Here is a 17,283-nt window from a genome sequence, read left to right as displayed (position 1 = left end):
ATATGCAAATAGATGAAGCTCTTAAATGTTGGAACACAAAAGTACTTTTTCAGAAGCTAAAATAGCTTAACAGCAAACATTGAAATAAGCAGTTTATTTATAGGAGTCTCTTCTAAATATAAATATGCATTGTCTTTACATTCAGCGATTTTAAAGTATTTTTTCAGCAAATGGTAAAATATTGAGATTTACATAATAAATTATGGTCTAACCGACATGTGATCATGGAATTCAACATTTATAGTTGGATGTGGTCTTGATGAAGAGCGAGGTATCGGACAGCTTGTAATTGTAGGTTGCGTGTCTCATAACTTCTTGAAGAGGACACACTTATTCAGTATCAAAGGATATCCTGAGTAAAAGCATCTCAGTCATGACGCAAACCTCAAAACTATTAGCTCCACATCAAAAATGATCTACAATGTTCCTTCACTGTCTCTGTACATGTAGCATCAAGGACTTACAGAGGTGTGCATTTGAAGAGAAAAAAGTGCATATTCACATATCCAAATCTGTGCTTATGTAAGGTAAGCCACCCACCTAAGCAACGCCCAAAGAAAAATATTTCTTACAGTAATCATAACCAATGTCAAAAGTGCCTTTTGATCTAGAGTGAGTGCATCGTCCCTCCGCTCTGTACTTCATCCAAGATCCAGTGACTGTCCTTTCTCACTTCTCTTTACAGCAGCCCTTCATCAGGGCTTCATGTTCCTGTCAGGGCAGCACAAATAATAGCCCAGTAAGGAGAAGGTGGCTGCTTTAACCACGTCACAGTCTGTGTTTGGCCTTCAGAATCCATCATATCTGATCTGAGTCATCCGTGTTGGCTGTGGCTACAAGCTGGCTTGTGTCCTTTGTTCATCAGGGACATAGATGCCATCATAAATTCACTGTAAACATTTCTCTTCTGTTTATCAGCAACGTATGCAGCTGCAAACTTTGAAAGGCTCTTTCATTTCTTTCTGTTCAGCAGAAAAAAACATTTAAAGAAATCTACCCTCTCCTCATATGTATATGTAGTAAATATGTATCCTTTGTGTAGGCCATGAAAACAGAATACATATATAAAACTTAATGGCACTATGCTCTAAGAAGCGACACTCTGTTCAGCCTGATGTTCATCACATTACATGATATGTGACATGGTTCCTGCAGATGTCCATCGCTGTGATGTTGGGGGTCTTCATTTAGTCCATCAACCGATGGAGAATCTCAGTCTTTTTATGTGTTGGCAATACAACTGGCAACATGGATCTAGCAGCACTGGAAGTGGAGTCAAAGGCCAGCCTGGCTGGTCCAATGGAGTGTGGCGATTGTCTTGTGATTGGCAGGAGGAAATGAAGGTTGTAAAGTTGCTCTTTTCACTGTTGGGGAGAAGAGAGAAAAGAGAGATTATCAACGTGGTTTAGGCCTAAATGTGAACGAGCTAAACATGCATAATGATAACCAACGGTAACTTTAAAATAACTTATAATGAGGACAAAACAATAATGACCCCAATGTGACAGTGAACTGAAATAACAAATGGAGAATGTGGTAGAAAAAGTACACTCTTATTGTAAATATTTTTATTAGATTTTATTTAGTAAAGGTAAGTCTTGTAATGTCTGTCATATAATCAAGAAATCAGACAAATGTAACCTCACTATGTAATTATACTTTTAAAAATAGATTTATTTACAAGGCCCACACATATGTTCACTTTTCTTTTTAAGTAATCTACGTTTAGCAAGATGCACTATTGATCATGTATCAATGTGGGTGTTTATTCAATACACATTGTGTTCATGTTATAATTAAGCGTATCATGTTTAAGAACAATTTAGGCCCAGCAGTCTCGGAGAGGAGACTTTTCTCTCTGTGTCAGAGAGACAGGAAGTGTAGGTTGAAAGCTATCTTTAGTTTGAACGATGATGAAGTTAGGAGATGTGAGTGAGCTAATGTAGACTCACCAAGTAGACATCGAGAACAGATCCGTCATCGCGGTCTATATCCGCATCCATGGTGCTCTGCTCTGAAGTGAGGCAGATAGCGCTGTCCTCCAGGGTAAACGTGGAGCTAGATGCAACGTCATCTCTGAAACAGAAAAATGGATCTTCATGTTAACCTATGTAGAAGACAGCCCTGAGAGTTTATTGTCTGGGTCGAGGGCAGTTAAAGTAAAGCAGCTGTCTAAACAGTGCTTGGAAACTGATGACATACTCTCCAGAAACAAATCACACACTTGCAGAGACTCTGACATCAAAGAGATGAACCGACTGCCAGCAGGATGGGAAACCTGTCTGGTGCCGGGCCAATGGAGGCCTCAGCTCAGAGAGGCTCATAGTCTCACAGATGTCTCGGAGGAAATGAAGAAAATCTCTTTAAGAATGACCACAAAGTCAAAATGAGACCCTTGCTGGGAGAGTATGTACCACAAATGGACACATAGCATAAGAGATAAAAACAAAACTTGCTTAACTTTTAAGTCATTTTGATTTCAGCTATCGTCACAAGCTTTTCGGGAAAAAGAAGAGCTCAATTAAACTAAAAAGGCATAACACTTGCAACATACAAATGCAAGTACTTCAATAATGAAATAGAGTGCGCTGTGAGACAGCATACATAAATCGCATGTATGTCTTTAAATGTAGCTTGGCCACCAGGAGGTAGAGTGGTTGCCCCACAACCACAAGGTTGGCTGATCAATCCCAGGCTCCTCCGGCCACATGTCAGTATCCCTGAGCTAGACAATGAGCTCCAAGTTGCTTCCCAAATGCTGTATGCATAGCTGTACGCTGCTCCTAATATTTAGGATGGGTTAAATGCAGTAATAGAATTTCACTACATTGTACTGTGTATATGTGACAATTAAGAATAAAGTTTGATCCTTTTTGATCCTTTGAACCAACAGGGGGCGACTTGAACGTTGTTTTCCTTGTTTGACATCAGTTGACTCCCTGATAAATACAGGAATGTGTTTTACCCTTTTATGACATGTGATTAACTAATTTATTTATTGTGTTCAAAGTCAAAATGAAAGCCTGGTAGAGAGGGCAGCAGAGGAGTACAGTCGTAGAGCTAGATGGATTGATAAAGAGGTACAGGTAAATAACAGCTTTAATACAACGCTACTGTGACACATCACAACACAAGGTGTAACAGGCAGACCAGCTGTCAGACAGGGATTATTGTTGGTGGATATACAGTCCCCACTGCACCCGATTGTCCTCTTTTGTCACAGTCTTTCTGCAGCATAATGGCACAGAGTATGGCCACGTCAAAGCCGCTGTTTAAATATTTATGAAAGCAGTTGACAGAACAATGTCAGCGCAGCAGCAGGTGACTGACAGGACCGGGCAAGTCGCACAATAGAGCCTCAGAGAGCAAGCTGAACCTGACACCGCTGGACAAGAGGAGAGGTGAAAGATGGGAAAGAGGACAAATGAAACTGTCCTTAACAGCCAGTCCAGACAATATAGTGTAATAAAAGTAGTGTAGGTGTAATAAAACCTGTTTATCTAATACGTTGATTGATTATTATTTCATAATGTGCAGTATCATTTTTATCAGATTTTGCAATATAATATGAGGTAATACATAACTTGTAAAGGTCTTCAACTATGAGTCAAATTATGCTGTTAAGAGTTGGTGAATGAAATAAGGTCAAGCCAACCAAGGCTTTCCAAAGCAAAAACAGATATTCCTTTTCAGGGAAAGATTTGTGTAGTACCTCGTGGAGTATTTTTTCCTTCCCACCATCACACCACTTATCCTTTGACTGTAGTGTCCATTCTGTATGTTGTGTATGTGTATTAGATGCATGTTACCAAGCCAGCTGAGTCACCTGCTCCATAGTCTCGCTTTGCCAGACCATCCACACGCTGCAGAGCGGAGGAGGGTCTGGTTAGTCCACACAGCATTCCAGGATGGGAGAATAACATGCTCTGGTTTATTGGCATTTCTTTAAACCAATAACAGTCGTCATGGGCGGCGCTAAGCTCCGCACTGAGCCGCTGTAAAATAGTCGTGCGAGAGAAAACTCAGATTGGACCGATAGTCTAGCTAGCTGTCTGGATTTACCGTGCAGAGATCTGAGGAGCAGTTAACCATAGTCCTCATAAATCCACCGGAGTTTAAAATTCCAACACAAAGGAAACGGACATCGGTGAAAATCAGAGGTGTTCACAAGTCATTTTTTGGAAGTCCAAGTCGAGTCTCAAGTCTTTGAGGGGCAAGTTGAAGTCAAGTCTCAAGTCTCTGTCCATCTGATCTGTCCCTAACACTGTATTGTTAAATCTTATGAATTCAAAGCATGTCCTATAGCTACCATCCATACAGTAGAGTATCAAAATCAGTTGTAGGATAACTTTATGGGGTCTACTTAACACATCCCTCTAGCCCTCTGACCTGGTGAAATAGTAACCTAAGTCTGTTACATCATATGGATACAACTATAAAGATACAATGTGTCTGTTCCCAGCATTAGCACAACACTTTGTGATGGTTAGCTTGTTACCTGTGGTGATATATGCTAAATGTAACGTCTCTTTCACTCAAAAAAATGTCTAATGTTGGAAGTGGAAATCAAGAGAATAGTGGCAGCAACACACCAGTTACAGAAAAACATGCATCTCAGTGTCAGTCCAAATTACGCACAATAAGCAGTTTGAACTCACTGATGTAATGCCATTTATTTTCTAAGTGTTAGTATGCTCACTGAAACTGAGTCCAGCACGAGGGAGACCCGACTCAGAGGAGGAGAGGTTAGTGAGGCCAGCCTCTCCACGGCAGGTGACAGTGCGCACGGATCCGCTGCGTCACGCATCGATGAAATAATGAAATAGTAAATAGGACTACAGTAACAGAAATATGTGCAGAATTAAGACAGTCAAGACGTCCCAGTGTTTGGTGGCCCGGGCACACCTTGTTCACTTAATAGTCTACAAATCACCCACGGGATCAATTACGCATCACATGAGTTTGCCCACCCGACACAGCGTTTGTTCCTGAGGAGATGGATCCGTGGGTCCCGCCTCCTGTGCGCCATGGATGTCTGAGCCTCAGCAACTACTAACTATAAAGATACAACGTGCCTGTTCCCAGCATTAGCACAACACTTTGCAATGGTTAGCTTGTTACCTGTGACGATATATGTTAAATGTAACGTCTCTTTCACATTAGCGTGTGAGTGATCTATTTGGGTGCGTTTTGAGATGCCTGATGAAGTCCGACGTTGTTGATCCGGCATCATTTATCTTGGTGCCACACACCTTGTATGTAGCTGTTGGCTTACTGCCACTGTTTACGAAGTTATTGAAAGCAAAACTAATGACAAAAGGCACAACTCCGGAGGACTTGGTGTCGCCATGTCAATATATTTTTGTGTGTGTGTGAGTGCGCGTACATAAGGCATAACGCATGCGTTACGTTGCACATTATGGCAAAGGGCAGGGGACATGAGGCTCGTCATATGTTTCCCCGTATATGCGCCAATAAAAGAAAATAGAAATACATGAATACATTTAGATTTAAAAAGCAATAATTGCATGAAAACAGGTTGTTGACGAGTCTCGAAGCTCGAGTCTTAAGTCTTTTGGGTCGAGTACGAGTCAAATCTGAAGTCAGCTGTTTGTGTGACTTAAGTGCGACTCGAGTCCCCATCTCTGGCGAAAAGACATGCATCCGGCGGAATTTCCTGCAGCACCGGAGCAATCCCGGAAGTGAAACGTCAAGGATATAGACTACCTGCTCCATGATGCACGTCAACAATAAGGCAAGGCAAGGCAGCTTTATTTGTATAGCACATTTCAGCAACAGGGCAATTCAAAGTGCTTTACATAAAACATTAAAGAGCAGTTAAAAAAAAAAAAAAACGATTAAAAAAAAATGTGAACATTAAAGAGCAGTTAAAAACGATTTAAAAATAAATAAATATTAAAAACAGGCAGGACCATATTTCTTTACCATCTCATCCACCACGGCCCGCAGGAACATGTGACTTTGTACTCTTGTTACCCATAACAAGAGTGGAAGTACTTCTCTTTACCTACAATATAGCCGTCGCTATAAGGCTTAGTTTAATCAGGCAAACTTTGCAAAATCCTAAACAGTTCCAACTGTTTTCCTTTAGATTTGATCATAAAATCTATGTCACACCCGCGTTGGAGAAATTCTCAGAAATATGTTATGTGTTATTTGTTCAAAAATACCACTACATAAAAGACGAGAATAAAATGGACAGTGCAGTATAAGAAATTAACAATTATTTAAAGAAAGACCTGAGAGGTCTGGGTGGATCATAGTGTAGTAGCAGATCAGAAATGTATTTTGGCCCTAAGCCGTTTAGTGATTTATAAACCAGCAAAAGTATTTTGAGATCAATTCTTTGAGGCACAGGAAGCCAGCGTAAAGACTTCAGAACTGGAGTGATGTGATCCACTTTCTTGGTCTTAGTGAGACCAAGAAAGACCATGTGATGTACAGTAAGAGCACAGGTGACAATAATGTCACACAAAAGTGTGTGAACGTGTGTGCTTGTGTGTATGTGTGTGTTGGCCGTGGCAAATTCACATGCCTCCCTTCTCGTCCTTAAGACTACATTTTGTACACAGTAGCCTTGCATTATGGTTTTAGGGTGATATACAACATGTTCCATCCCAAAATCAACACAGAGTGTTATGATATAATGAAAGCAACCAGAAAAGGGAAACCAAGTAGAAACCGTACCTCTCATCTGTTTGGTTGTTTACGCTGACAAAGATGGAGGAGGTGGAGATGGTTCCCATTGAGGAGCCCTCGTAGAAGGACGGGTTGGCAGGGACCAGATCGGGACGCAGGTACGAGCCAAACACAGCTGAGGATAAAATATTCACATGGATGTGGTATCAGTAAAAAATTCTTATATTTTCATCTGACCCTTACTGTCTGGTAAACGCCAACATCTCTCAAACTCCAGGCCTCCAGTTTGTAAGGCAGGTTTTTTTTTCTTCCTAAATTTGTAGTCTCCAAGCCCAAGCCGAGATTAGGCTTCTCACTTTTGTGAAAGCTCCTCTAGATCTGCACAGACATTATTTTTTTTCACAGGCTGAGTAGTACTCGTGATGAGTAAACTGAACTTTATTTGGAAAAAATCTGTGGAGTTCTCCTTTAAATGAGAAGACACATCAACCAACACTGACATACACAGTCATAATTTCTTGGAAGACCAAGAAATGCCCCATCAGTCAATCAATATGATCAATATTGCTTTGTATACCTGTGGATCATCCACCAGAGGAAAGGAGAAAGAGTTGTTTATGGAATTCCTTTGTGCTTTCCGTTGTGGAACGTTTTAACAAGCTTAAAGACTGAGTTAAGGCAGGGCATGAGAATTTGATTGAAGTTAATTGATGTAATGATTCCAATAAAACTGACATATATTTCCGAGTATCAGCTCCACAGAGTAAAACCAATTTTCTCCTTCCTCTTTGAGACTGATTTAGTAACCGTAAAAAAAGAGTCAGGAAGTGTAACAAACTAAATTGCTTTATAGTATGTTGCGTCACAGCTGGTGACACTGGTGGGAGTGCACTGGGTTGTAAAGAGAAAGAAGACATGACTTCTCTTTCCGCTCACCCCTGTTTCCCAATTTGTCTTCACACATCCTGCTTGCTTCCCTCAAAGATAAGGTTACATTATTTTAAACTTTGATGTGTTTTCTGCCTAAATGCTGAAAATCTTCTTTATTTACACATTGATTTTTTTTCTTCTTCCAGAGAGCAAAAGTGTCGGGTGACATAGGAGAAAGCCTTTTGGCTCATCGGCTTTTCAAACTGGTGGAAATTTAAAAGCATCACATAAATCTACGTCATCCTGGTTGGTCGAGGCATTAAATGCACACAGTGTGGGCGAGGTGAGATCGGGTCAGGGAGGAAGGATGAATAGTGCCAATTTGTCTCCACATATCCTGCTTGCTTCCCTCAAAGATAAGGTTACATTATTTTAAACGTTGATGTGTTTTCTGCCTAAATGCTGAAAACCTGAGTTTGTGTTGTGCCAAGAGGGAAGTGTCTCAGGTTTGATCAAGCATAAGGGGGGGGGGGGTGTTTTTGAGTAAGTGGATACATTTGTGACAAGGCTTCTTCTTGTATTGTTTCTCCCCAGGTTCATAAAAAAATTGGAACACTCATGGAAAGCCCTGGTGGTGACAGAGGTCAGATGTTGCTGTTGCTGAATGTGTACATCATTGCAGACACTTTCACCCTGTCTCAAACGGCTGATTCACATACTTTCTTGTACTGGGGTCAGATTAGGATCATGAGAGTGATTTCAGGATAACACAGCTAAAACTACACACTCTTTTTTTACACATGGCCTATGGACACACACGTGCAAATTCGGTATCTGATGGGCTGCTAATAACATGGTAGCCTCTGTTTTCTTTCCATCAAGGCCAAACACGGTATCAACCAGTGACAGCGAGGGAGACATGTTGAGGATAGCGGTAAAATGACAAGTGCATTTATGATATAATCGTTTAGGTTTTCCTAAAAAGTTGTTTTGTGTACCTTGTGTGTCCAGACTGGCCAGGCTGCATGCTCCTCCCAGCCTGTCCCTCCTGTCCTCCTCGTTCCTCTCATCTGCCTGCGATGAAAGGATCTCCTGTGAGTACGACTTCAGAGCCGGGATGGACGTACGAGTCCTCTTTGAAGGGGAGAATCGAAGTGCTGCAGAGAAAAAAGGATGGAGCAAGTGAGGGAAAAAAAAGAAAAAGAGAGAGAGACAAATATCCAGGGAAGCAGAGGGAGAAAGAGTAAGAGGGTAAGGGAAGATAATTGGAGGAGATAGTGGAAAGAGACGATTATTCTGACTGAAGCAATGTTCAAACACAGTGAAACTCCAATGCTCTGCCTCCAAAATTAGCAGGGAAGTCATTAAACTGTATGCACAATGACGATTACCCAAGTGTCCCCTAAACCATCCTCATTTTGCCTCCCAAGCAGGGCATGAAATGAAATCCTTTCCTGTCATCGCCCTCTGACGGGACTTGGCGATGGTTAATAGCACGGCTAAGTCCCCAAAACTTTGCGTCAGCCCTGTTAATTTCCACAGGGAGACCTGCATGGTTGCATAACAATTGGACTATAGTTGATGTTAATGAGAAGTTCCAAAACTACTTCCTGATTTTACTTACAGCCACGCCCACATCAAGCTTTTTTAAATCCATCTTGGTGGTTTTTAATGTACTGTTGTTCCTGGATTGCCAAACAACAAACTCAATCTGTTTTGAATGACCTAGCCACATGATTGCTTACACATAACCAACATGAAGTCCTTCATTTTAAAGAATTCATTCTGAAATTGAATCAAAGCTCTCATTTCTACACATAATGGATCATGTGCCTCAAATGCTTACTATAGAAGACAATAACAGGCAATAATAGATAATGCTCTGGGTGATCAGGAGGACAATACAAGGAAACAATATACCAGTTACTTTAAGTGAATTACCACCAATCTAATTATGTTACAGTGACACACAAATTCCCAGCAGTAGACAATAATAACTGCCTACAGATTGACTCTTCTTATCAGGCCAGGATGTCCTACTTCCCATTGCTGCCCCTTCTCTTTGTTTTGTTTTTGCATGTGGGCTGCTTTTCCCTCCCTCTGTGTGACGATGATTAACCTGCAGACTTACGCTGAGTCTTCCTGAAGACACGCGTGCTCATGAACTTGAGGAAGCGGCTGGCATAAAACCCAGGCCGGTGCACCGAGACGGAATCCTGAGGACAGGCAGAGAAAATGCAGGGCTTTTATCAGACAGCCACTACGTATGTAGAGTATGCGACCAAATAAAAGGCTCATTCACGAAAGCAGCAGTGTCAGATATGAGCAGGCGATCAACTTACACCATCGTACACCAGGGCTTTCCATGAGTGTTCCAATTTTTTTATGAACCTGGGGAGAAACAAAACAATAAGAAGCCTTGTCACAAATGTATCCACTTACCCAAAAACACCCCCCCCCTTATGCTTGATCAAACCTGAGACACTTCCCTCTTGGCACAACACAAACTCAGGTTTTCAGCATTTAGGCAGAAAACACATCAAGGTTTAAAATAATGTAACCTTATCTTTGAGGGAAGCAAGCAGGATATGTGGAGACAAATTGGCACTATTCATCCTTCCTCCCTGACCCGATCTCATCTCGCCCACACTGTGTGCATTTAATGCCTCGACCAACCAGGATGACATAGATTTATGTGATGCTTTTAAATTTCCACCAGTTTGAAAAGCCGATGAGCCAAAAGGCTTTCTCCTATGTCACCCGACACTTTTGCTCTCAGGAAGAAGAAAAAAAATCAATGTGTAAATAAAGAAGACTTATAGACCGCTGTGTCCATTTAAATCATGTTGGGTAGAGAAAAAGTCCTTTTAGGAGTGAGCTAAAGTGGCTTTCCATCAATGCAGGGTGATAATTTAACATTAAGAGGTCTTGTCGTAGGGCAGACATCAATCGAAGCAGTTACTCTGAGAGTCATGCCATGCTGTCATACTCCTTAGTCAGTCCTTAGCTATTCATGCACATTCCCTCCTAATTGTCACATCTTTATTGGCTATTTATGAGACATTTTACTTCCCAGAAACTGAGACATTTCTGCAGATCATACGGTCAGATATAAATGAGTTTTGTGGCCCCAAAAGTCAACAGATCCAATCAATCAGTTATAATAAGAAAACACAAGTATTAGAAATAAAATTACAGCAGGTTTATATAATCTCATAAAGGTCAGTACCTGTATGACTGTAGAATATCTATGATACCCAGGAAGATGAGCAGCTTTTCTTCTTTGTGTGTTTTGGCAGGGATGCCACCCATCCTAAAACAGAGTAAAAACACACCAGCAGTCAGAGAACAGCTACTGTTCTTCTTCTACAATACTTGAAACACTGCACAAATGTTGGAAAAAGAGGCACTTACAGTATTTACATTCATAAGTATTACTGTAAACACGCTAAACAGTGGCTGTGTTTGCATTTTGGTAGCTATGGTTATATTAGAGCCTGACTGTGTGTACGTCTGAGTATGCCTGTGCGAGCTATGAGCACGGTTGTATAACTGTGTCTGTGAGAGAAAAGGTGGAGATTATGGCACAGACAGAGGCAGAGTGTGTATGCCCAAATATGTGTGCATAATGTGCTTTTTCTCCAAGCTGAACCGACTCACGTGTCGTCAGTGGTGAGGGCTTCTGCAGCCTTGCCATCTCCCTGGATGGACTCCATGGCAGTGGAGTAAAGCACTCTCTGGCCCACAGGTCTCTTCCCATCGCCCCCTGCTTGGCCTGGCTCACCCCCCTCTCTCTGGCTCTGGTCCAGGACGTGCACACCCAGCAGCAGGCTGTAGTCCATGATCTTAAAACTCTCCAGCACCTATGGCAAGTTACAAGACAGAGTTGTTACAAGAACAATCCTTCGATAATAAATGGCACAAGCCGGATCGTAACAACAAGATATTTCACGTTCTATGACCTGTTTGAACACTGAATAAATTATTCTCCTGACTTCACCTTCAGCTCAAAGACGGTAAATATAGCGAGATTATGAAATGTTTTGAAAAACACCTGGGTTTCCTTTCCAAAAACGTTTTTGCAACACGCCTCAGCGTCTCAAAGGCCTTGTGTTTGCTAAAGGAAATCTCTGTGTAAACCAGTTTTGAGCTAAATAAAGAACGTGTTTCTCTACAGTGAGCCAATTGTTAACACATTGACCTTTAGGAGCCTGTGGCCCAGGTTCCCAGAGATTGTGCAACTTCATGTCTCCTTGTGCTCGAGTGTAGCAGTCATGGCAAGACAAGGGTAGAGAAAGAGGCAAGAGCTTGATCTGGGAATGGGATCAGGGTCAATGCCAGGTAGCCAGGCTTAAATTACTGTATGACCTACTGTAGACTGGAAAAAACAGTTACTGTATTGGTTTATAATTCCTGACTTGAATAATGAAGGGTATACAATGGTGTGGCAAAGAAAGCATGAGTTATCAGAAAGGGAGAGGTGAAAGGTATTTTCTGAGCATCATAGAACTCTTGATAAACCCTCTGTCATACAGCTTTAATGTATGTATCTTTACTGATTAAAAGCCACAAAGAGGAAGTTTAGAAGTTAGGGAAAGCCAGGCTTGAGAAAAACCTGCCAAAAACACAACATAGTGACAAGCCTGATAAAAAGTTCATAATTTTTTGTCTTGGGCATTCTCACTTACACTCCATTCCTAAGCCTAATAGGATTGCAAGCAATAAAAAAAACAACTACTGATATAATCAAAGAGAGCTGTGACCCAGAATCCAGAGAAAACTGGCCTATTTCTGTTAAGAATGCGGGACCAATGTTTTGAAGTTGACGTAAAACTTCCTCTTATATCTCCCTAGATAAGTCATTTTCAATGCATGGGCAAAGAATATATTATTAGTGTTAGTTGTTAATCCAGTTTGTATCTGTAATAGAAACTGCTGAAGTATAAAGTCAAACACACAAACACAGATATAAATTTAATGACCGACTCAAACACTGGGGCTTTTGTCTGAGCGTTGCCTTTTACATATCAACGATTTGCATCCTTTCACTAGAACTCCCACAGCCTATTCAAACTGCAGCAATTTTGCATAGAGCCACACACACCAGGCTGCCTACAGAAGGCCATCACTGTGTCCGGACCCCAGCTTTCCCAGGCAAACAATCAAACCATCACAGCAGAGAGAAAAGCGCTGCATTTCTGTGGTTGTTTGTGCAAAAGATTTTCTTTGGATTTTGAAAAATAATGTATGTATAGGCAGAGAAAATTAATCAATAATCACTTTGTGGAGAGGAATACTACTTAGAGGCAATAGCTGCCAAGTCTGGGTTTCTCCCCTGAGCAACTTGCCCTCTGCTCTCATTTCAAATACAGTTTTCTCACAGTGAATGTGTTAATCCTTGTCACAGCATTCCCTGATTTTAACAAATCTCTGATGTTTCTCAGTGTATTCCACCCTGAAGCCCTCCACCCATCTAGGGCTGTAGAGCTCCCCATAGTGTTCACTGGCGTGCCCCACTTTGCAGTGACACTAATACACAGCAAGCTTTCTTAAATCTGAGTCTGCCTGCTCAATAGACAGAACACAGAGTCTCTTATACTCCTTTATGTAGCCCTGCTGGATCACTCACCCCAAGTATACGCTGACTCTGAGTTACAATCTCAGGAATATTCCTGCTAAAGTATCTATAATTAATAAGTACAACCTGCTACCCATGACACAACATATCGGATTATAGACAAGTGGCTTTTCATTTTGTCATTTGTGTAAAGACACAGACTTGATAAGTGACTGTTTTTGCCTTTAATTAAGAAGTTCCACAAAATGTCTAGATTTTGGCATCTTTTTTTCTTCTTCTGTTCCTGATAAAACTTGCTCCAAAAGCAACACCTCTTGTCTATAATATTATTAATTGTAATCACTTATTCCTGCATGTTGTGATCTCATATAATAGGAATCAAAGTACGCCGTTTCACATTTATTAACAAGACAAGACATCACCATGGGCTTTTGAAAATTAAAAAAGCAGTTTATCACAATTTATTGAAATTTTATAGACCAAGAAATGAGTCAATTACTAGAGAAAATAATCAGCAGATTATTCGATAATGGAAAATAATTATCAGTTTCAGACCTGTGTAATTAACAGGTTTAGCCATGTGTAGTGAATGTGGTAAAGGACACTGTTGAAGACTTCTGACTGCAAGGTCAGGGCCTTGGTTTTCAGCTGCTGAGAGTGAGAGAAACCATTGTTGTCACAGGATCCCATGGCTGAGAAGAGGGGGAGCTATACAGTAAGTGGTTGTTTATGATTGGCTACACTGGCTGCTATGCAACCCATTATTGTCCAAGAATGCATGCCTTCATTGTCTGAATTATTATTTCTGCATTTGTTTGTGTGTGCAATCAAAGGAGTCCTATTTCACAAATTCTCAAACAGAATTAAGACGGTACGTAGATGTCATTTGGCTTGGGCTGTCCCCAACATGACGAGGTCTCAACTGTCCACTGTGCTGTGAACAACACTGTCTCAACAGCTTGCCATCTTCATCAGCATCACTATCATCCTTATGTCTGTCTCATCAAATTACAAACGCACAGCCAGCACCAGAACGGTACAAACACACACTCATGCTCCAATAAACCCTCTCTCTCTCACGCTCTCAGTTACAGTTACAGTCCAACATGAATTATTAATGCTTGTGTTATTTTGGCATTTGGGGAGTATCAGGGGAGCTGCAGAGTAATGAAGAGAGTAGACTTAAAAGGAAGAAAGCGTACCCTGTTGCCCTAGCAGTGTCCCACATAGCAGAAATATTGGATTCCCTCAAACACATTGCTCATCCTCCTCTTTGTTTCATCACTTTCTGCTTCAACTCAACTCTGACCTCCCACATTCCCATCAAATAGAAATCCCAACAGTCAAAGCACCAGAAAAATAGCTAAAATGTATTTTTCACCACATGTACTTTCATTCTCCGCACACCCAGTCCCTCACCCCCTGTTGCTTAGCTTCTGCCAACCCCTCCTCTGTGTTTTGGTCCGCAGCCTCTCCTGGGGTGAAGGGGTTAGCTGCTTACTCATGGAAATGGACAACGATTCTGCTTAGAAGGCACTTTGTTTCCCGCTCAGGAGGCGAGCGCAGGAACCCAGGACAATAACAAACTGTACAGCACAGTTGTTGCTCAACAGTCTCACTTCCATAGATACAGACATACATACCACACCATAGACTTTATACATGCAAAATGTGGCACACAGAGGCCTGTACATGCACACATAGCGGGTAGACAGTGCATGTCCTGGGTCCGTTGGGGCAAGGTTGTAAATGTGAATGTGCGGTTATGTAAAGGAAGCACTGCCATTCTGGCTGCAATCTGCTTAAGAAAACATTAAAAAGAAAATAGAGGATATCGACAAAGTAAGCATATTGGTTAATGATGATGAGAAGGGCCATAACCTGAGGAGATAATTTGAAATGCCTTTGTATTTTTGGTAATCTTTCTCTAAACATCAAAAGACCCAGGTTTGTGCAAAAGCTTGTGATCGAGATACTGTTTTAATTAAAGGGTGGGAAAGCAACAGTTGTTCACACCTGTTCAAACAGCTTTTCTGGAATCCACTTTCCCAAAAGAGAAACACTAAACCACAAACTAGTGTAGCAGAACCATCAGATTAACCCTAATGAAAGTCATGTCATTTCATGTGTAGTGTAAAATTTGCTTTTCAGCAGCACACAGGAGAGCCAAGGAGAGAAGAGTGCTCTAGTGCCAAACAAGCTTATACCACAGCATTACACTGCTGATTACCGCTAACTCAATTCCATGTGCCATCAATCACAGATTGGCGATAAAACTTTTAAGTTAAGGCTGGTGTAATGGAAGTAATTAAGATGATAGCTGAATAGTGTCATGCAGAGTTGCCAGGTCTGTCAGGTCCAGCAGAAAGTCTTTCCTTCTGGTCTCTGGGTCCAAACTTACAGTAATATCTTGGTCAGAGTCCACGTTGAATGTCAGAGCATGGACCCATGGAGACGCTTTGTGTGTGTGTGTGTGTGTGTGTGTGTGTGTGTGTGTGTGTGTGTGTGTGTGTGTGTGTGTGTGTGTGTGTGTGTGGTGAAGTTACTGTATGTCAACCAGAACAAATGGGATTACAACCCAGGGGGCTTTAAACCCCATCATTAACCTGCCACTGTAAGGGTAAAACACATTAAATCAGTGTCTGGAAGTCACATTGTCATCACCCATAAAGCTAGCAATGGTTTACGGTTCATCAATCCATCTGCAGATTTATTTGACATTTAGCACATAACTCTGTGGTCTAGGAGCCACATTATCTCAGTTGTTGCTATTTTAGAGGCAGAGGACAAGCAAATCAGCAATTCAGCTCTTCTGTTCTGGTTCTTTTGCTTTTTAAAGCCTGGAGGCTAGTTTCTTGCATTATAATTGTGGTGCGCAAACAAGTCAGCAAAATCTGAAAAATGTATTGTACATGGTTCTTCAGTCTCCACTGCTAGGCTGTTTTTTTTTTTTTACAAACAATTTCATTGACACTGACGCAATGTAGACAAAAAGGATATGAAATTCTGAAGTCTGGGCAATTTCAGATAACTAATTTTGTTTGCTGTTGTCTATTTTTACACTTCTAAAAGCAGTGAAATACTTAAACTCCAACGATCCAGGAGACTGTCTCCTGGGCCTCTGCGTTAAAATAGAGAAGAATGCAAGCCTTTCGATTAGAGGACTATCTTTGGATAGAGCTCTGAGTCTCTCACGCTACCAGGATCATGTCTTAATCACATTCAGTGTTTGGAGAGCTGTCATGTACTGAAACATTGTAGCGCAGAGACGGGGAAAAGGAGCCGAGGGCAAATTGAGAGCTTAGACTGAACACACAGTGGAAACACAATGCAGTCCTATTGGTAAACACATGGCAAATTAAAATGTTCCAAAAAATGTTTCCCATCTAAGATGCACACTCATTGCCCTGAACTAGTACACAATGTGGTTGATTGATAGAGCTGCATGTGTTTAAGCTTCCATTCCCAGGTTAAAAAGCAATCTGCTCTAAGCTCTGATATGGCACAAGATGTAATGTCCATGTGGCACTGCACCACAGGTCAAAATGTTTAGCAAAGGAATGAAGGCATGATAATTCAACAGAAATGGCATTTTGAAGGAAAGTATTCTGATAATGAAACAAAAATGACCTGATCCTAGACTTTATTTTTGTTTGTTGCACAGCTTTCTTTTATGGAATAATAGTGGCCTTCCTGTTTTGGTATGACTTTGCCAATCCAATGAACAGAGAGAGACAAGAATGAGCACACAAAATCGCTCGCTCCACACACTGCTAAAACCACGTACCCGACAGTCTCTCTGCAGGGTCTTCATTAGGTTGTTGTACGTCTCTGTGTCAAAGTAAAGCCCTTCTTCATGCATGTCCTGGAAGTCCAGGTCTTTGTAAGTCGGACAGGCCTTCTCTCTCTCTTTCCTGGATGCTCGTCTCTTGTAAGTGGATCCCTTCAGGTCGTATTTGTAGTGCATTTTGACAGAGCGCGGAAGCACATTGTTCATCACCACCAGTCGGATGTTGATGCCTCCAGACTGGATGCAGTACAGTCCGTAGAACTTGGGCAGCAGCGTGCGTGGATTCTGGTTCAGGTTCTGTGAAGTGAAAGACAGCTTGGGTCACAATTCAGTTGTTATTGCAGTCATGTTTTACTACCGTTTGTTGGCTCATTTCTCTTCCTCA

General features: G+C 41.4%; 1 protein-coding gene across 5 annotated transcripts in view; it reads right to left on the bottom strand.

The window, feature by feature from the left end:
- Nucleotides 1–75: 75 nt before the first annotated feature.
- The window catches only part of pip5k1bb (phosphatidylinositol-4-phosphate 5-kinase, type I, beta b), a 38,462-nt gene continuing 21,254 nt past the window's right edge, over nt 76–17,283 (bottom strand). For 4 of the 5 annotated variants that reach the window (XM_035993972.1, XM_031309008.2, XM_035993962.1 and 1 more), the window contains exons 7-15: nt 16,896–17,195; nt 11,191–11,393; nt 10,760–10,843; nt 9,873–9,921; nt 9,662–9,746; nt 8,529–8,687; nt 6,709–6,835; nt 1,953–2,076; nt 76–1,364 (exon numbers count right to left, since the gene is read on the bottom strand). In XM_035993972.1, the coding sequence (XP_035849865.1) occupies nt 1,362–1,364; nt 1,953–2,076; nt 6,709–6,835; nt 8,529–8,687; nt 9,662–9,746; nt 9,873–9,921; nt 10,760–10,843; nt 11,191–11,393; nt 16,896–17,195 (1,134 nt within the window). In that variant the 3' untranslated portion in view covers nt 76–1,361. Of the gene's footprint in view, nt 1,365–1,952; nt 2,077–6,708; nt 6,836–6,968; nt 7,624–8,168; nt 8,259–8,528; nt 8,688–9,661; nt 9,747–9,872; nt 9,922–10,759; nt 10,844–11,190; nt 11,394–16,895; nt 17,196–17,283 lie in introns of those variants that run through there. The other variant, XR_004106636.2, reaches the window with a different exon arrangement.

The sequence above is a fragment of the Sander lucioperca genome, chromosome 2, assembly GCF_008315115.2.
Source record: "Sander lucioperca isolate FBNREF2018 chromosome 2, SLUC_FBN_1.2, whole genome shotgun sequence".
NCBI classification, from domain to species: Eukaryota; Metazoa; Chordata; class Actinopteri; order Perciformes; family Percidae; genus Sander; species Sander lucioperca.
This window is presented reverse-complemented; position numbering and strand designations above follow the sequence as displayed.